The 19,718-nt window shown below is 40.1% G+C and overlaps 1 protein-coding gene across 1 annotated transcript; it reads right to left on the reverse strand.

Annotated features, from left to right (window-relative positions):
- Window positions 1–341: 341 nt before the first annotated feature.
- Window positions 342–19,693, reverse strand: si:dkey-192p21.6 (uncharacterized protein LOC565246 homolog). The gene is made up of 18 exons (XM_049735770.2): window positions 19,064–19,693; window positions 18,654–18,748; window positions 18,470–18,591; window positions 17,603–17,721; window positions 15,699–15,768; window positions 15,556–15,622; window positions 14,620–14,702; window positions 11,963–12,039; window positions 10,790–10,820; window positions 10,540–10,700; window positions 8,360–8,472; window positions 7,879–8,000; window positions 7,227–7,350; window positions 7,067–7,153; window positions 6,345–6,422; window positions 3,962–4,032; window positions 2,567–2,679; window positions 342–2,496 (listed from the first exon to the last, which is right to left on the reverse strand). The coding sequence occupies exons 1-18, from the start codon at window positions 19,143–19,145 to the stop codon at window positions 2,315–2,317; spliced, it is 1,797 nt and encodes a 598-aa protein (XP_049591727.1). The 5' UTR covers window positions 19,146–19,693; the 3' UTR covers window positions 342–2,314.
- Between the last annotated feature and the right edge of the window lie 25 nt (window positions 19,694–19,718).

A 19,718-nucleotide genomic window follows, 5' to 3' on the forward strand; every position in this document is an offset into this window, starting at 1 on the left:
GGCTCTGTTGAAATCCATACCAGTTCTCTAACTATGTCAATCAAAATTAAGCATGAATAATCAAATATTCTAAATACATTCTTGTATGCCAGTCGTACAAGCTGTCATAACATGGTGGCCGGTCACGGAAATAACAACTTGTTAAATGCTACCTTTAGGCTTTTCCCTGCTCAGGAGTGTTTTGAGTGTGTGTATGTGTGTGTGTGACTGGATAGTGTGGAGTGATGCATTGCTGCTGCCTTAGGGCAGGACACCAGTCAGTCACACAGCATTTACTTTGCAAGCAGTGTCTAAATGCAACTGCATGTCACAACTTCTCAGGAACCTTCACTTACATTCAATAGTTGTTCATGGTTTAATAAATCATCAAATAGAGGAAAAGCATAGAGGTGACAACTGTATATTTGTGCAGGATTTGGAATCACTGCTGAGCATTTGAATATGTATATTTATTTACATGTACATCCTGTTGGCGCTATCGAGGGACGTAAGAGAGCATTACGTGATATAGGAGTCAAGAGAAGGCACCATTAGAACATTGGATGTAGGATAAAGTTTCCACATGACAGACTATAGCTGTCTTGAGACGTATGCATAACGAGAATCAATAGGAGCAAGGGAGTGTGGTGGTTCAGACATGCTATGTCAAACCACAAGAAGCGTCTTATTTAAAGCTGGCTTGGAGTTACATTTGAAGTCATTGCATTTCAAAATTTACTCTTTTAAAAGCATCCAATGCTCTATTACCACTTCACAGTTACATGCTAATTGTGCTTGATTTGTAATTTTTTTTCAAGTGCAACTTCAACATTAAAAAAAAAAATCTTACAACATGGTTGAAATTATAATCACCGTTATTTTCTTCCCAAATCAGAACAATTGACAAAGTAATGCATTTGCAATGCTGGCAGAGCAGTTTAAGAAACACCTAATGGACTTTGAGTCTTAGTCAAGAACCCAGAGTGACCCTACTGAGAGTGGAGCAATCAGCAGAATCACGTCACCGTATTTATTATTAAAGTATGTACACACCACCAAAAGTGATCATGGGGAGACGAGGAGGATTTCTGCATGGGGGGGAATAATGGAGGAACATAATGATCTGGGAGTAGTACAAATTGTGTATGCTAATAAATTTGTGTTTTGATGGGATAGAGCACACACATAGGTGTTAATAAGCAATCAGGGTGTGGTGTGTAAGAACCTGACAGTCTGTAGGTGTCCCTCCACATCAGCAGGTGTTCCACCATATTTCTTCATCTAATCTATGCAGAGGCTCAGTCATGGCTTTGTTGCTGTCCTCTGATATATCACATTTAATTTCCTTGATTCTCCAACAGGATGAGTGTGAGCCGAGAGGTGTCCATCCCATTAATGTGAGTTGTGCATCTTGACCCCTATTAAAGTATTGTCACTCAAACAGCAGGTGGCACACACACACGTACACACACACAAAGAAAAAGGGGCGTGTCCATGGCAACAGACCTATAATGGCTGTGACCTGGTGTGCGCTAGAATCACTTGGTCTAATTTGTTAAGTACCACCTCACTATATTTGATTTAATCACTGTAATTAATTCACAAGTTACTTGCATTTCCTGCACTCAACAGGAGCACCAATATTTAGTCACAATGGAATATTTTTTTTTAAGCCATATTTGTTCATTTAAACTCCATGACTCACTTGCAGATGTGATTTCATTAAATTACGAAAAATTGTAGGTAAGTAGAATAAAAGATTTTGTTGCTATGGAACTAAATATAATGGTACTAAAAGGGTCTATAGATAATATACAAAAATATTTGGGTTTTGATTTTTAATGACCAAGTTGTTGATTCAAGTCAATAATTACATCAAGTAGCTGTTTATATTTGACAACCAATCAACAGAACGTATTTGATAAGTCTTTTTATGTACGTAACAATTGTTTACCTTTTCCTTATTGTCTTAAAAAAAAGTTGAAAAAAACTATTATTGTATTTGATCAATTTGGATGACAGTGATATATCCAAAATATGTATGCAGATACGTTTGGAGAATCTCCATTACAGACAACAAAAGTTCATGATTTGACTTGCACAAAATAGAGAATTCAATATCCTCTAAATCAGGGGCGTCAAACTCATTTTTGCCGCGGGTCGCATCGGAGTCATAAAAAGATGAATGGTAAAAAAAAAAAAATTGCTAGCAATATTGTTAAGACAATTTGTAATTTTAGTATTGACACAATTTGTCTTTGCGGGCCACATAAAATGATGTGGCGGGCCGTATCTTGCCCCCGGGCCTTGATTTTGACACCTATGCTCTAAATGGTCAAATTTTGAGAAAGAATTTCTTTCTGTAGAGCAGGTAGGCAATGAGCACCCATAATGCCGTTCCCCACAGGCTTTGGAAAAGCCACTCCCAGTGGCTTTCCTGGAACCGCATCTCCCAGCTGAAGGGGAAGTAGAAACCCAGGAGAGAGTGTCCCACGTACACCAAGATGGAGTTCATTCCTGAGGCGGACACAGCACAGTGTTTTAAAGGAAAAATTCGTCAACACAATGAGCCTTGCGGGTGAGCTACCTGGATATACGAACGGTTGTCCGCCCCACCAGCCCATAACATCCGTGACAAAATACATGGCTGCCAGCAACAGGAAGGAGAGACAGCCCATACACGTCACGTAGGACAATGACCTGATGAAAAAAAAAAAAAAACACAGCTCACATCACCAGTACGTACCGTGTCTCGCAAATACAATGGGTGTAAAGGACATCCGTATACTTTTGCTCATTTAGTGTATAAAAGCAGCAGCAGTGGATCCTTGGCGCACACCCCGTGGCCTCTTGCCAGTCGGCCATGTCCTGTCAGTTCCTAAGTGCAAGAATGTTTGATGCAATATCATCTAATGCAAAGTGGCTGCCTCCCAGAGTCTCCGCCATGGCTTTTTTCCCTTTTTTTAAATCTCAGCTGAAGTGGAGCCAAAAAGGACTCTTGGCCGGGAGTTAATTACCGCTCGACATCCCGGCAGGGACTCGTACTCAAGTGCTCAATAACCTGTGCATGATGAACTGCCTATAAAAGCCCGGGCAGGTAATGGCGAGGGATGTGCACAGCTTTAGGGAGGTGGAGGCCCCTATGGAACATCGGCAAGAATTTGCTTACGCATCACAGATGAAATGGCAACATTAAGACGTGCCCGAAAGGAAATGTGGAAGTGGAATAAACACATTTCAGTCAGTATGGTGACTTCACAAAGTGGACGTGCTTCTGTTCGAACAAATCAAAATGTTCTTGCTGTCAAAAAATCCGATCCAATTTAGTAGGAATCCAGCTTTGGCTCAAGTCAGTTGACATAGACTTGAGCTGAATGGAATAAGCGACATTGCGCTTGACTTTTAACTCATTCAGTACCATTGACGTCAAATAATAACTGGGTTGAATGACTTTACGGGTACAGTGTGTAAAATGCACTGTCCACCTAGTGGTGAATTATTAGAATGCAACAACGCGTGACTATATTTTGACGCATGTGTAAATCCGGCAATTTTCCTTTTTTTTTGGGGGGATTAGGATGTTTAGTCCATTCATCCAAACAATACATTACACATGCTTTGGTCCTTCTCGCCAAATAGTCACATGATCGTTTGGGAACAGGCCTCGCTGCGGTTACGTAGATGCTTTTCCCAGATCCCGCTTCCATTCCGTCACAGTCAAACTACGGAGTGCTTCTCCTTCTGCCAAAAGTGCCGGAGGGGGTAGAAAGGATAGAGGCTCCCCATTTTGCCGCTCATAAGGAAGAGTGATCATGCTAGGAGGATAAATATGAGCACTCCACTTCACACTTGCTGCAATTATTTACAATCCCGGCTGTCGTTAGAGGTAACTAAACGCGTGTTTTAGTAGCTGTGATTTAGAAAACACATCCTTTGGTTTGTGAGGAAAGTAGTTGGATTTAGAGGGTCAGGAAGCACTTACCAAAGGTTTTTATTGATAGGTATAAATCCTTCGTCTCGCGTGCACTTTGAAAGGACGGCTGCCGAGATTCCCTAAGGAGGGAAATGAAACAGATTTCAAATCGATGAAGGGGAATAAAGACAGTTGTATAGGGGCAACTAAAAGGTAAGGCGGCAGAATCAAGCAAATCCTGCAGATGAGAGGATCAATTTAGATCAAAGCAAAAACACACCAGGCGAGTGATGTTCCTTCGAAGAGAGTGTTAAACGCAAATCTGTCAGTTCAGCGGCCAGTTGACCTCGTAGACTCCCAAACACAGAATGTACGATCATCTGGCATCAATAAAAACCCAAGCGTGTCTAATCTGTTCCCATTTAGATGTGATTTAGATATTTGAAGAAACATTTTATACAGCATGGAGAAAGAAAGCGGGGGCAGAGATCAGAATCACTGCTTGTTGGGTGGATATCCATCATCCATGTATAGATGACAGAATCGATGGTGTGGAAATAGCCTAGCCGGGACTGAATTTAGCCTCCGGGTTCTCCGGGCTGCAGGATGAGGCTGCTATGTGGGCCAATCGCTCAATTTCAATCTCACTTCTTGAGCCTGATCGTTGGATTTAATTAACATGGCCTGTTGTTGTTCTTCAGCCTTTTTTTTTTTTTTTTTTTAGGGGGCTCGGCTGGCCCAGAATAACAATCTGCCATAGGAATCAGACCAAAGCCCGGAAAGTGGCTTTGCATTTTGTGGTTTTATGGAAAAGTAGCGTGGTCTTGTGGTCGCTCTCCTGCGAGAATGAACACGGTGACCTGCTAATGTCTTAAACATCTATGTTTCCTTTCTTCACACAATTGTGGTTATTTTCAAGAACGAGTCGCTAAAACTAACTAACTGGATCTCTTCAATAACGACTACAATTCTGTGCCAACATCATTATGTTGAGTAGCATCGACATCATTAAGTATGGTTGAGCGGGGGAATCGTAAAAGTCAAATGTTTATTAATCTTGTTACGTGTTACTTTATCACTCGGTGCCACTGGGAGAAGGTAAATGGAGCTCATCTGTTTCACTTCCGTCCAGCTAATAACAGGTCGGAAATATTCACCGGCGGGAGACATCATGTGAATAGAAACAGGTTAATGATGTGAAAATTTCGGGATGAAATTTCAAATGATTGCCATATGTTAGAAACAGAGCTTGAATAGATGACAACATATGGAATTTTCTTTATGTTGGAATAAACTCTGTTGTGTATTCTTTTCATCTAATTGATTTATTTGTCTCCATAAAATAAAAGTAAGCTAATTTGTTTTTTTCTCTTTTTTTTTTTCCCCAGCCAACATGGCCTGCCTCTTCCTTTCAACCATCCCAGTTTGATGCAGGCAGCCCATCCAGCTCCATCGTCACTTCAAGTCACATGACTGCCACTTGAAGACGTGGGCTGCTTTTAACCTCATTTGAAAAAAAAAAGCACATATAAAGCATCTCTGCAGCATCTCACTCTGATTAGAAAGAAAAGGGCCAAACACAAGTGGAGGCTTCCCACTCGGACAACTGTCAATCTCGTAACAGCTTGGTGGCACGTTTTTGAGATGCAAAACAGGCCATCTCGTATAACCCTCGCATTCCCCTGTGGGACACGTTCCCATCCTTAGTGAAATAAAGGGCCAGCTTGGCTTTTTTTTTTTTTTGCTCCCTTTGTGTTTGGAGACCACCCAGAATGGACTGAAGCTCCAAAACAAATATTAACTAGAAGCCACTGTGATGAAAACTTTTTTTTCCTGATAACTCTAAGCAATTCTCTGTTAACCAGTTTATCATTACTGCCGTGTGTTTGGTCTGCAAATATTTGCAGAGACTTAGCATGCAGGTGAGCAACCTTGCTCTCCATCAGATGCCATGCACTGGACAGTCTGTCAACAACATTAAAAAAAAAAAAAAAAAGTGCCTTAACAAAGCAAATGAAATAAGAATAATGTTCAGTTTGGGTTACTTTTAAAAAAAAAACCAACAACACTATTTTGGCCCTTTACCATAGCTAGGTGGACCAGCTAGGTAAAAATTGTTCCAATATTTTAAAAAGATTGCCTAGCAATAGCTCTATTTTTATTTTTTTTTAAATGAAATCAATTTGTAGTCGATGCACAATTTGTCTGCCGCATCTGGCCCCCATACCTCGAGTTTGACACCAAACATCTAGAGCTCCACAAAGGCTACTAAGAGACAGTACGTATCCCCCTGTGGCGCTGGCTAGCTATGTCTTCTGAGCTCACACACATGTTCTCACTAAGCCTTGCTAATGAATGGCTTTGACCGTGATGACTAACATCCAGGCAGCCTTGAAAAAAAAACCAACTTGCATTTACCTGAAAGGCGAAATTGGTTTATATGTGTACCTACCAAGATGGTGGCCCACACGAGGAACCTGCACAGGATGTGAATGTTCTTCTCCTTGTAGAAAATGAGGATTTTCCCTGCCTGCAGAAAGATAAGGGAAGGAAGTTAGCAAAGCGCCCGTCGTATTTACGAATTGGGCGTTGGGTAACCAAATAGGCCTGGGAGGTGTCCCTGATGCGGCGGTCATATTTCTCCTATCCCGTAGAGCCAGATGTGGGGTGTAAGTCATCTGCGCCCTCCCTTTAATTTGGTGATGATGAATGCATTTCAGCCGAGGACATTAGCATGGGCCGGAGCAGACCAGGCCAGAGGACACCTGGCGCGTCGTCTAACACTCACTGACTGATGTGCTCGCTTTCAATAGTCCGTCGGGAAATGAGAAATGTTGGATTGGATGGGGAGATTCTCACAAGAAAACACAATCAGACTAGGTCAAAAAGATTATCGCCTCAAATATTTCTTCCTGGCGACATTTTGAATGTGAATGAAGGTATGTGTACTAACATTTGATTTGACTAATCAAGCCAGTTAAGAAAAATAAATCGAGACAAGCTTGTTTTGCTAACGTGCATTTGTCGGACATCTTCATCTTTCCTAATCCGATCAAATTTTGCATTTGGCAATCTTATCCGGAACGGTTGAAAGTAGTGACGGAAGGCGTTCACAAATTTTCACCTGTATTAATGAAATGTAAATGATGGAATACGGTATGAATTTTAAATCACCTGCATTCCCAGAAATCCCATCACAATGGAGTTGATTGTTCCCAGAATCCCCTCTGGGTCAAAAGGTTGGGTGGTGCGATACAATTCCTGGAGAACATCAAAAAAAATCACGATTGTTCCACTAACACAAAATAAAATATTGCATTTCAGAGAAACTTACTTTGCAAGTGGGATACCTGTACATGTTGTCACCAAATAACCACCTGTCAACATATCCCGCTGCTCCTCCAGTGCAATTGGGGTAAAGACCATCATCTCCAATTCCACCAGCTCCCAGATAGCCTCTGATACCAACACAGACATCAACACTATATCAACTCATTCACTCCCATTGACGACTATAGACGTCAAAAGTCTATTGGGCTGGCAGTGAATGGGAAAAAAAAAAATCTCATACTAAATTTAAATATGTGGGATGAAAAGCTATACCTGTGTATGGAATCCTATAATTTCATATATAATTTCTAAAACAGACAATATTTGGTAATCGTGTGCGTTCGCAGCGACACACAAAAAGAAGCACTTAGCGGAGGACTCAGTGCGAGGAAGATGGATCCTTTGCCTCTCCTCCTCTTACTGCACATGACAGAGCCAGATAGTCTAATTACACCCTCTGAAGCATTCAGCGCGGGCCCATAAATCACTTTCGTTCATAACACCAACAACACAAGGTGCACACTAACTCGTGATACAACACAACCAGAAACGTACAGCTTGCACCCTCACGGAACGTTCCGTGCAATTCACACATTTAGTGAATAATTCAATAGATTGAGTTACATGAGAGAAGTCTTGGACCCTATAGTACGTACGTGGGGCAGTTGGGTACAGGGAGGAGGAAGGTGATGCATAGCCATAAGGTCTCCAAGAGGATGATGGTCAGCCACTGGGGCCAGTATAACACCACATCCTGGATGGGGGCCCACCAGTGATCCTGTGGTACAAAGACTTCAACTTGAACAGGAAAAATGACATAGTATATCATAAATCAACATTTAGGACTTATTTTTGTGAGGTGGCCTGCTGTGAAAATGGAGACTGCATTCAATTGCTAATCCTGCGCCACAACTTTTACCTGCTTCCACCCGGTCTAAAGTTGAGTCTACTTTCGGTCTTCAAAAAGTCAGATGCGCAAAGTCGTGTAATTGAAAAGTCCAGGTGGTTTACCAAATTCCCAAACACGATAATCTAGGTTCGCCCAAGCACAAAAACGAAGGTGCATTCGTTTTCACACCCAAAACATTGTTTATTTTTTTCTTTTACCGATAAAATCCAGCCTGCGGAGCTGCTTACCGCTTTTTGTCCAGTCTTCTCGTTTCCCCCTAGAGTCTGCAGGAGAGCCAAAACAAAATAAGTGAAGCCCAATCGCTGCAGTACTCCCGGGATCCTGAGCCACGACCAAGAAACTGGAACACATGAAGGAAATGATGAATACATGAACTCGCTTGAGCTGCTGATGTCAGCATATTATAAATCAGCAAACTGATTAATAGCGGTATTGGGATCTTTTCAAGCATCCCGCCAATACATTTGTTCCATTCCAGAGAAGACTGATGGGCAGTATAAGTAAGTGGGGAATGTCAGCACGCCGGATACGGATGTTGCAAAGCGGATCAAAGGTTCCAAGTCATCTCTTGCTCTGCCCAGATTGAGTAGGATAAGATTGACTCTTGTTTGAAAGATTGATGATAATCTACACATTAGTTAATTGAAACACCCTTTGCTGCAAAAAGTGTCGGAAAAACAATGAAATCCCGATCTTCGATCAGGTCATTAAATAAGAGGAGGAACTTCCAAAAAGGGGGGGGGGGGGGGGACTGTCACATTTGTTTTCCACCCTCAGACACAAAGGTTACCTTCATGCTTTTATGAATCCCAAAAGCACTGAAAGAACATCATCAAAACGGTTCAGTTTATACGAGGTGACTCGGAGTTGATTTTAATGGTTCTCACAGGTTCCTCTGCCTTGTCTGACATTGCCGCACACAAAGATGATGTGACTGCATTCTCTTATGAGATCAAACTAAGCCAACCGAACAGCCAAGGGTGTCCTTGGAGACTGAGGTCAAAGCTTCCGTTGATGGTAAAAGTCGCCTTGTTGTGAGAAGCTACAGGAGCAGCTGCATGGAGCTGAGCCTTGTAATTCTATCTCTTTGTAATCGTCCATTACCGCGCTGCTTGTTTTTGCTCAATCTTCCCCTGTTAAACGTCCCCCCGGTGCGGGATTGGGAACACACACACACACACACACACACACACACACACACACACACACACACACACACACATACAATAACAATATTTTCGTTAACTGGGTTACACAGACTTACACCCAGGAAAAAAACGACCATTAGCATCTGGCTAATGTGTGAAAGGGCGTGAAACCCCGGGTGGTCGATAAAATGAAAACTACTTTTCTGTGCTTTAACCCTTACACACCTTTGCGGCGTTTTGCATAAATTATAACCTCAGATTTAACTCATTCAGTGCCATTGACAGTTATAGACGTCATATATACCGTAATTTCCGGACTATAAGCCGCACCGGACTATAAACCGCACCAGCTAAAATTCAGGGATATTTTAGTTTTTTTCTTACATAAGCCGCACCGGACTATAAGCCGCACGTGCACACGAGTTTTTTACAAAGACAGTACACAGAAAGCCGTAAAAATCCATAAATACGCCGCGCCGCCATTTAAGCCTCAGGGTTCAAAGTAACCTTCTGAATAAAATGCATTAAAAGTTCACATTCATTACAACTTGTTTTTGGTGAGAAGAATGTCAGAAGAATTGAATTTAAATGCTGATTGATTGGGTTTTAATACAATGCAGATGGTCCAAAAAGCGCCACTGCTTTGTGTAATCTCTGAGTCACATGGCAGAGTAAGGGAAAGGGTTTAGAGCCCCTTTGACGCAGGTCACCTAGCGTGCATTCCTACTAAAGCTCATAATAGTCACAAGCAACACAGCCAGAATAAGCAGCAGCCATAGTAGTGTTTCAAAATAGTATTTTTGTTTTTTTTTTTCTTCAAGATACCACACAACAGTGGTCCACAGCCTTTTTACGTGTATAAAAGTGATCAAGTCATCACAAAAATCACGAAAAAAAATCTTATATAAGCCGCACCTAACTATACGGCGCAGGGTTCAAAATTTTGGAAAAAAGTCGCAACTTATAGTCCGGAAATTACGGTATTAACATTGTCGGCAGTGAATGACTTAATGACGCGGGAATATGACCCAAAAAAACAAACGGGTGCTTACTTGTGATGCTTTTGTTACAGAAAACATTTTCTTGACTACATTCTTGACTGGCTGAGTCTTGTTTTTCAGAGGAACAGGTACATTATTTATGTAGCAAGCTATTATACTTTAATGATGCTCCCAGCACAGAAGTGAAGTAAATAACAAACCTGTCCGCAAACAGGATGTACATGTTCCATTAGCAGCGCACGCTAATTTTGCACCTACGTGGTCCATCACGCGGGGAGTAGTTGAGGAAGCAGAAGCCGAGAGTCAGCAGGACCGCTGTTCTCCACGTGATTTTTTGCAGCAGCTGCAGGCGGCCTACGCCTTTCCTCTGCATGGAGCTCAACGCCAACACCACTGAGGTCCCGATAATGAAGACAAACCTCAAAGACACAACATCGCCTGTTGTTAAGGCAGCTCTTTGTATTTTTTGTTGTTGCTGCAAGTGCTAAAAACTAAAATCATAACCTACCATGGCATGACGAGATCCGCCACAGTCAAACCTGGAGAAAATGAAATCTATTTTATTAAACATACACATCATATATTGTAAATTCCAGCAATCCAAAAAGTTTTTCAATACATAAGAATTTTTTTTTTTGGTCCCACACATCTTTTAATAACAATAAATAAACAGCTTGGGGTCCTGTGACAGGACTGGCCCTTGAAGCAGAGAAAGGATTCATCACATCACCTGTAAAATCAATATAGTGTATTGATTTGGCAAAAATGCGATTATAGAACTCAACATGCTCATGGCAAAAGGAAGAACTTTGATTAATTTTGTTTATCTTCTTATTTTTATTTCAAACTCTCCCACAGAGTCCTATCTATTCTTTAAATGTACTTTTCCTCGTCTATTGTTAATAACAATAAAAAAAAAAGATGATGGATTTCATCACACTGGAGATGCGTGTGTGTGTGTGTGTGCATGGCTTTAGATCACATTCATCATAATTAGTGAAATGGGGTCGCAAATTGCTCAAAATTGAACATTTTGTCATGATATGAGCTGTTTTTAACAACACTAAGTTGAACACATTATTCTTAAATGGATATTTTATTTTTACTATTTTTTATTTTGTATATTATTATTAAAATTTATTAAAATCATATGATTAGAAATTATAAATTTATATTTCCATTGTAAAGAAATTTACAGTTATTTACCTTTTTACTTTTTTAAAGTTGAACACATTATTCTTAAATGGATATTTTATTTTTACTATTTTTTATTTCGTATATTATTATTAAAATTTATTAAAATCATATGATTAGAAATTATAAATTTATATTTCCATTGTAAAGAAATTTACAGTTATTTACCTTTTTATTTTTTTAAAGTTGAACACATTATTCTTAAATGGATATTTTATTTTTACAATTTTTTATTTAATATATTATAATTATAATTTATTAAAATCATATGATTATAAATTCTAAATTTATATTTCTATTGTAAAGAAATTTATTTATTTACCTTTGTATTTTTTTAAATGATACTTTTTCTTTATGGTACGTCCTTTTCAAATGAATCTTTTGTATCATACGGCATTGGTCATTTCAGCCCCTGCTCTAACAAAATATGTTCTAGCTGCTTTTTTTGGGTGAAATTTTGTTGTGACTGCATCAGACTTTACTTCACCATTCCACGGTGCATGTTGGAAGAACCAGTAGCCTCCTCCGCCGTAGTTGACAAACACCATCACGGTCAAGGCAAACCTACAGCGACAGAAAAAAATTTGGGAAAAGTTTGAAATTCTGCTGTATTGCAGGATAATGCAACCTGAGCGGTATGAATCACTCAGGAAATGAACACTCGTCCTCTGGATCTCCTCGAGCAAGACTGCTGACTCAAGGCTTTTGTGTCTAATATATGATACACTTTATGCTTTGCAGTGAGCAAGGCTGCTCAAACACGTGATGGACTGCTTCACTGAATTATGCGCACTGGCGGGAAAAAAAGTGTTAATAACAACAGATGTTGTATCCTTTCAGCATCATATATAAATTGTTGTGATTTACTGAAGAACAAAAAGATTGTCTTTAAGTGTCATAATGAAATCAGCAAAATTTCCAGTCTGCCTGTATCTACTTGTGCCTCGGTTCGATTAAAAGGGCGCACCGAGCCATTACTGCTCTTTTAGCTTCAGACCGCAGATAGGAGATTTTAATCAGCCACTATCTTTCTCCTAAGGTCCATCAAAGTGAACTACGCATACTCTATCTGATGCTCACGTGTATATATCATTCAAGTTTTGACGAGCGTATCCATTAGTCGCCATAGCGACGGAGACAAAGGTCAAAGTGACCAGACTAGTCCTGGTAAAAGAAAATAATTGCAATATGAGGCTTTATGAGCCATCTCTCTAATGAAAACATTGAAGATTAAACTAGCAGCATCACGTGGCTGACACTTGCTCCACCAAATAATCATTAAAACTCTGGAATTTTTTTTTTTTTAGGTTGAATCAGTTTATTTGAACAGTTCGAATCAGTCGCAATGCCTTCCTCTGAATATTTATGACATCGGTAAGTGATTGATTTGGTAGGGGGGTGACAGGATTGATGATTTATAGCAAACGGATTACTTCTAGACCGAATCTCGTCAGCAGTAGCGAGTGGTTATGACTCACTTACAGACCTCTTTGTTATGAATTATTATTTATGCATGAGCAATTTCAGTGCTGTGTTGCAAATGAGCATGCGCTGATATGACCACAAATATTGGGAAACGTCTCAATCAATTAATTATATTTGATGATGATTATAATGATCAATTTTCAAGATACTGATACTGCGCATATTCTTGTATTGCGGCCAAAGTTCAGGACACTTCTGAAACCCAATCAGAGAAAAATCTGGAGCTCAGTCAAAACAGGGAACAAAATGAACGAGTCAGCCATCTGGCAATGGTCTGCTCTGCTCTGCTTTATTATTTGTTCCCCTGTTCCACTAAATACTGACGAGGCAATTTCTTCCACGCAAACTGGTGACAAGCTTTCAGTTGTGAGGCACGGAATTAAAATTGGAATGCTTTTAGAAAAATTAACATGCAACTGTCACTGTGCCCTATATCATGTCTGTGGGGCAATTATTTGAAGCCCCCTTTGCTCACACCAAAAAATAAATAAAAAATCGTTTGCCATGAAGAATGAATCGGCATTTATGGTAGATGACTGATGTCCGTTTTTTTCTGAGGCAAGAACTTGTTACTTATCAGGGGTGTGGATCATAAGTCAAAAGGCTGAGATGTAATTGGATTAAATAAGTCTGGCCAGGTATTTCACATTATTACCAGTCAGGGAATTTATCGGATGCTAGAGGGGTGTATTTTTTCAGTTATCATTAGCTAATGTAGTATTTTTTTTTTATGCCATTTACACAGCTAACGTTAGCTCGCACAGAATCAACAACATGCAAAATTATGTTAAACCTGCGATGGGCCGGCTCACAATCTCCACTCGAATTCATCTCAAAAGTGGAGATGAGGTTAAGTTCACGCAAAACTCAGCCAATCATGCCTCGCTCTTCCCGTATTGATTGAGCGCAGGAAATTGTGCAAAAACGAAATAGTAGTAGGATTCCCCATCCCTGAATTATACATTTTTCTTCCAATCTTCATTCATCAGGGAACCTAAATTACATTTTGGCTATTATAAGCAAACAGGTGAGTGGCTCGAACCGGCACCGATGGGAAATGGAATATCACTCATCCTTTCCACGAATCGTTAGAAACGCTTGTGCGAATGCACTTAACCAGCTGAGCCTCCCAAAATAAATAAAGGCATGCGGTGTTTTGGACTGGATGAATCTGTGCTGAGGTTCCACACAATTGAGTATCTTAATGCAATCCACAGATGGTGAAGATGTTAGTCATCTGCTGGATGCTGCTGGGTTTCCTCCCCGTCTCCATTTTGGCAAGAGATCTATGGCCATGTGCATGTGTGCTGATATGTTGACTATTATTACATCAATTATTTGGCACGGAGGAGGTCAGAGCCACACCAGCATCCTGTTTCCAGAGAGGCGTGCTTTGTGTCTCCCCCCCCGGGCCACAATTAAGGCGAGCAGGGAGCCCAGATTCGATCACACACATCCACCCTGCCCAATAGGAAGACACACGCATGGCCGAGGCGAGACGCGTCTGATATTGGGACCCCCTCTTGATAACAAAAGCTTGGGGGGGAGCTTGTGGCCAGACCGTGACCCCTTGTAATTATTCATTACGCTGGGCCTGTAGATTGTCATATACTGCTGCAAAAAAAGTGGCGGGTGATTGAAAAAGAAGATGGCACATACCCTCGGAAAGCGTCCAATGAACGCAGACGTTTATGTTTCACTTTGGTGGCACTGCCCTCAGCTTGAGGAGCATGCGCTTCATCCTGTAGATGTAAAGACAAAGGGGAGAGAGATAATGTCAAAGTGCATTAGATCATGAACGTTTGTCATCTCAACATACAACACACAGCGGATCTTTTAATGAGCATGCAATATTACGCAAAAAGAAATTGATTCTTGCCCTTTTGGGACACAAAAAAAAAAAAAGTGACTTTTTTAAAACTAATTCTAATGTAATCGTGCAATGTGTAGATTAAATAACAAATATTTTCCATTGTTATTTTTTTCTAATTCGTTAATTCCAAGCACAATTGCTCACAATTACTTAAAAAAAAAACACAACTTGACAATTTTTTTGTCACCAATACTCCTATTATAGTGCAATGGGAACATTAAATAACAAATGTTATTTTTTTTTCTAATACATTAATAGTAATTTGGAATGTAAAGTGGTTTTGGCAAACTTTCAAGAAGCATCTTTTATGAACGAACGTACTAATATTAGGCTCCTGACTCATAAATCTTTTTTGTGAGAACAACACTCTCATTGCCTTCTCAGTTGGACTCCCATGCAGAGCAGGAAGACACCGTCCCTAATACGTAATGATGGATCTACATGTCATTTACTCAGCATGTGGAAGGCCTGAGACAGCTTGCTTGGAAGAATGAGTGGAGCCATTCATGCTTCACAGTCATGTTTGTCTGAATGCCTCCATGTCAGTCTGCTGCACAATTGGCTCTGCTAACATTTGTATCAATCTTTCTATTAGTGTCTTGATGACTGCAGGCTCAGGAAAATTTCAGCGCTCACCATTTGGTCAAGCTCAACAAAGTCGTTGGATCAAGACCTAACTTACAAATGTACAGTTATCACATATTTGACAAACTTGAACTTACATTATCCAGCGAGTACTGGGGCCTTTGACAACAAATGCTCTTTGCAAATTTAGATGCGTAACACTTTCTGTAAGAGAGACCAAATAAATACATGAATGAAAATTGAAAAAAAACAGGTGGAAGATTAAGAGTTGCGTGGATACCTGTAGATGTAAGGTGCAACAACGAATAAGAGAGCGGTTACAGCCAAGAAGAGAGTCGCCACCAGAATCGCTACAATGGAGAAGACATCATTAATGACAGAAAACTTTATTGCATTCCAGTATAAATGTAAAATCGAAATCAGAGTCGGTTTGAAACTAAATGACTCCCACCAAAATTATTTGTCTATCCATTGATCCATCTTTTTCTTTGGGAGTGTGCTTCTTTTGACTTTTTTAAAAAAAAGAAAAATGGCTGGGGACTGAATGACAACAAACAGGTGAGATCAACAGGTACAAATAGTTGACTGGATCCAATCCCCCCCAGAATTCTTAATCTGTGCCAAAGGTGATACCCTGAGTGACAAACAAGAACCTAATGGACAGAATTCTTAGTCAATCCATCACATGGGTAATCTAATCTGACAGGCACACTGGTATTCTTACCAGGGAGAAATATGAGGGACATTTACAGTCTCTTTATTTTCTTTGACATGTTTTATGGCCACTTTTTACAATCTAAAGCACAGGTGTCAAACTCAAGGCCCGGGGGCCAGATGCGGCCCACCACCTTATTTTATGTGGCCCGCGAAGACAAAAATTGCAAATCAATCGTGACAAAAAGGAGTTTGACACCCTTGATCTAAAGCGATGACACATAAATAATAATAATTGTTAGTATATGTAATATTTACACTCTGCCTTTAGCTAAAGACACCTAAAAGTAAAAAAATCTCAAAATGAGTCCATGTCTGCATTATTATAAACTATAAACACCCCAATTCTTAAAAAATCTTTCACTGTAAGGATACAAAACATTTACCAATACCCAAAAGTTCAACTGACTTAATCCTCCTCGTCATCAGGAACTGTTAATATATTTTACAGCCGAGAAGCAGTCTATAAAAGTAGAACAAACAGGCTCAGGAGATACGTGCGTGCGTCAAAGCGGAGCAAAAAGGGGAGGCCTCGGATGCCGTGTTTGCCTTTTTAGCAGAAGAACAAATAAAAAGACGCCATTGGAAGCCGAGCCGACAGCAGCACGGCCATCTTCTCGGAACATGGAGTGGCGTCTTCATAAAGAAACATCGTAAAGCTCTCCAGCGCACAAACACTTTGCAGCGTTCTATTACTGTCAGGATGAAGGCCAGATGAATAGAGGCACTCGGAAACAACTAGATTAACTTCATCAATACATTTGCGTAAGACAGACACTTAATAGGGTTCGCTATTTAACTTGAAATTGTGGTTTGGGTGCAGCCATGATTCAAACATTGCGCACACACCGAACAAATGAGCTCACGATGTTGCCAATCAATGCCGAGGTAAACTTTCAAATTCCCTCGCACGGCTTCAACTGCTGACCAGACCATTATTTAAACTGAGCGTACCCTGTGGGGAGTTTGTATAATCACCGGCGTGTGTAGCTAATGGAAGCTCATCATACTGCGAGGGGGTGCAGTTCCACTGACCGTATATCTGCTCGGGTAATGGCTCCCCGGCCTTAAAAGTCGGATCGGCAACATAATCTGCAATATTGTTAAGTAGGGTGTACATTATGGACAGAGACGCTTTCAAAATCCCATTATGCCCTAATCCTTCCACCTTCCCTAATGTATTACGCACAGGTCTGGGCTTTCGAAACAATCACAAAAGCTTTTCTTTTTGATCCCTTTTGAAGAAAGAATGTCTCATGTGATCAATACACAGCGTATCCCGAGAGATGGAAGAGAATACTGTCCACTAAAAGCCAACAAAGATGGTGATGCTGACAACATGAATAAAAAAGTGGGCAGCTTACACCCACTGAGTTTTTTTTTTTTTGACTGAACAGAAAAAAAAAAAAATCTTTCTGTAGGCTCATATGAAATCAGCAAGCAGCTACGTCAGTGTTGTTGGGCACTTACGCAAGTAGGAATTGTGATGTTCTCCGTCCACGTTATGAATACAGGTGGTATTCCTGCTATCGTACGACAAGAGGATCCAAACCGTATAATGACCATTTTCATGATATTTCTGCGTCCATCTGCATTCAAAACAAATAGTTATCATCTATACAGAAGTTACACAAGCAAAACATCCTTTACTAGCTGAAAGACTATCTGAAATTTATAGCTAAATTTATAATCTCAATTGTGATATTTATTACAAGATATAAATCACTCCACAAAAAACATTTAAATTTGAAGTTCCCAGCTGGATTTTCTGACCAACTAGGCCTTAAAGTTCACTGCAGTGAAGCGCTACATTGCCACCTAGTGTTCATCAGCGGTTAGTGCACCCATTAGTCATCTGCTAGTCCCTGTTTCCAACCCCCAAAACATACATTGCGTGGTCACATTGATCCACCATTGGAATGACATACTAGCTATCACTTGGAGTGTTTTTTCAGAGAAAAGGAAATCAATAGCAGCAGTCTGGTTAGAGACCTCACAATTGACGTCCAGACCTTAAGTGACCCCCCCTCAGGTGATTCCAAATTGTGGAGCACCCGTGTCTTCCTGTCAGGTCAAAGTTATTTATGACAACTGCTGTCTCCACTTTAACCTCCGCTGTGATATGGCGCTCATGTGTGGCTTTAATGATCGCCTTCCGTCAATACTGGAATGTCAGGTCTTATTAACCCCCAAAAAGCTAGTGATCGATATCTACCGAGGTAGTGGTTTCAGCAGCTGCGGAAATTCAGTTAGAAATCGAATCTATCTGAGCAGTGACAAAAACATTCCCTTAATAAAAGTTAAAACCGGGAATAAATGTCTTAAAAAAAATATTACCGGCAAAGAACGGTATTATCCTCGATGGATTCCACTCGCATACTCAAAGTGAATTTGGTGCTGATGATTGCAGATGCATTTTTGTAGTTGGCTCTCACATTCACCAAACTCTGGTACACACACTGAAAAAAAAATAAAATAAAAATAGACACAACATTGAGTGCTTTTTGTGTGCAATTCTTACCTTGTAACAATAATCCGATGTGTAGAGGACTTTCACTTCATGTGGCAGCTGGTTATGAAATATTACCAAAGCCTGGTCCATTTTTAGAGTTGGCGCTGCATGGAAACAAATGTCACTCATTTACAGATGACGTATGACACTTTATGTTCATCATAAATATATCAACTCTTCTTCTGGATCATAACACACAATTATTTACTACATTATTCTGTGTTATTGTTTAAAACAGTACAATTTTAAGCTTAGCTGGGAACGAAATGTATCATTAGAATTTGTGCCTATTTAGACAATGCAATAACGATATTTTGGTCATCAATTAGAATTGTTCCATGCATTATTTTCCAAAATACAAAACGAGATAACACATAAGTGTGATACACTTATACGGCCTAAAGGAGTGAGGAGCTCACCTGATGCCATGTAAGCGCCACAGCTACTGCTAAGAAAAAGAAGTAAAGTCACACACGCTCGTACAAGTCCGACCAGCTCCATGTTGTCATTTGAAGACACTTCCTCTGCTCATCTTTATAACTCTGATCTGCAACTAATAAAGAATGGTCAAAGGGCGCTTTGCGTACGAGCTTTCTGTCATATGGTGTGTGATGTTTGGAATTTATCTTTATGGAACACACTGACTGTAGTTTAGTCCAACAGGTCAAATATAGTAGGTACACTTACGAATTGTGCCGTTTAAAAATTTACTCCAGTTTTGTTTTGACTGTCAACAATTCATTTTACAATGTTTAAGATTGTGGTTGCTGCGGTGTATGAGAAGCCATAGAGGCCAAAAATATCATTTATGTATATTTAAAGTTGACACACCCCTGCTCAAATGCCAGTTTTGTGAAGTAAAAAAAAAATACACCAAAGTAAATAATTTCATAAGGTTTTCCACCATGCAAAGAAATGAATTCAAGATGGCAAGTAAAAATAAACTGCAATAATGTGCTTGCAAAAGTCTGTACACCCTCTCACAATTTAAGACTATGGATGTGTTCAAAATTAACCAATCACATTCCAAATCATGTCAAGGCGACAACTTGTCACATCCTGTCCCTTGTTTCA

This window comes from Syngnathus scovelli, chromosome 12 (assembly GCF_024217435.2).
Source record: "Syngnathus scovelli strain Florida chromosome 12, RoL_Ssco_1.2, whole genome shotgun sequence".
Taxonomy (NCBI): domain Eukaryota; kingdom Metazoa; phylum Chordata; class Actinopteri; order Syngnathiformes; family Syngnathidae; genus Syngnathus; species Syngnathus scovelli.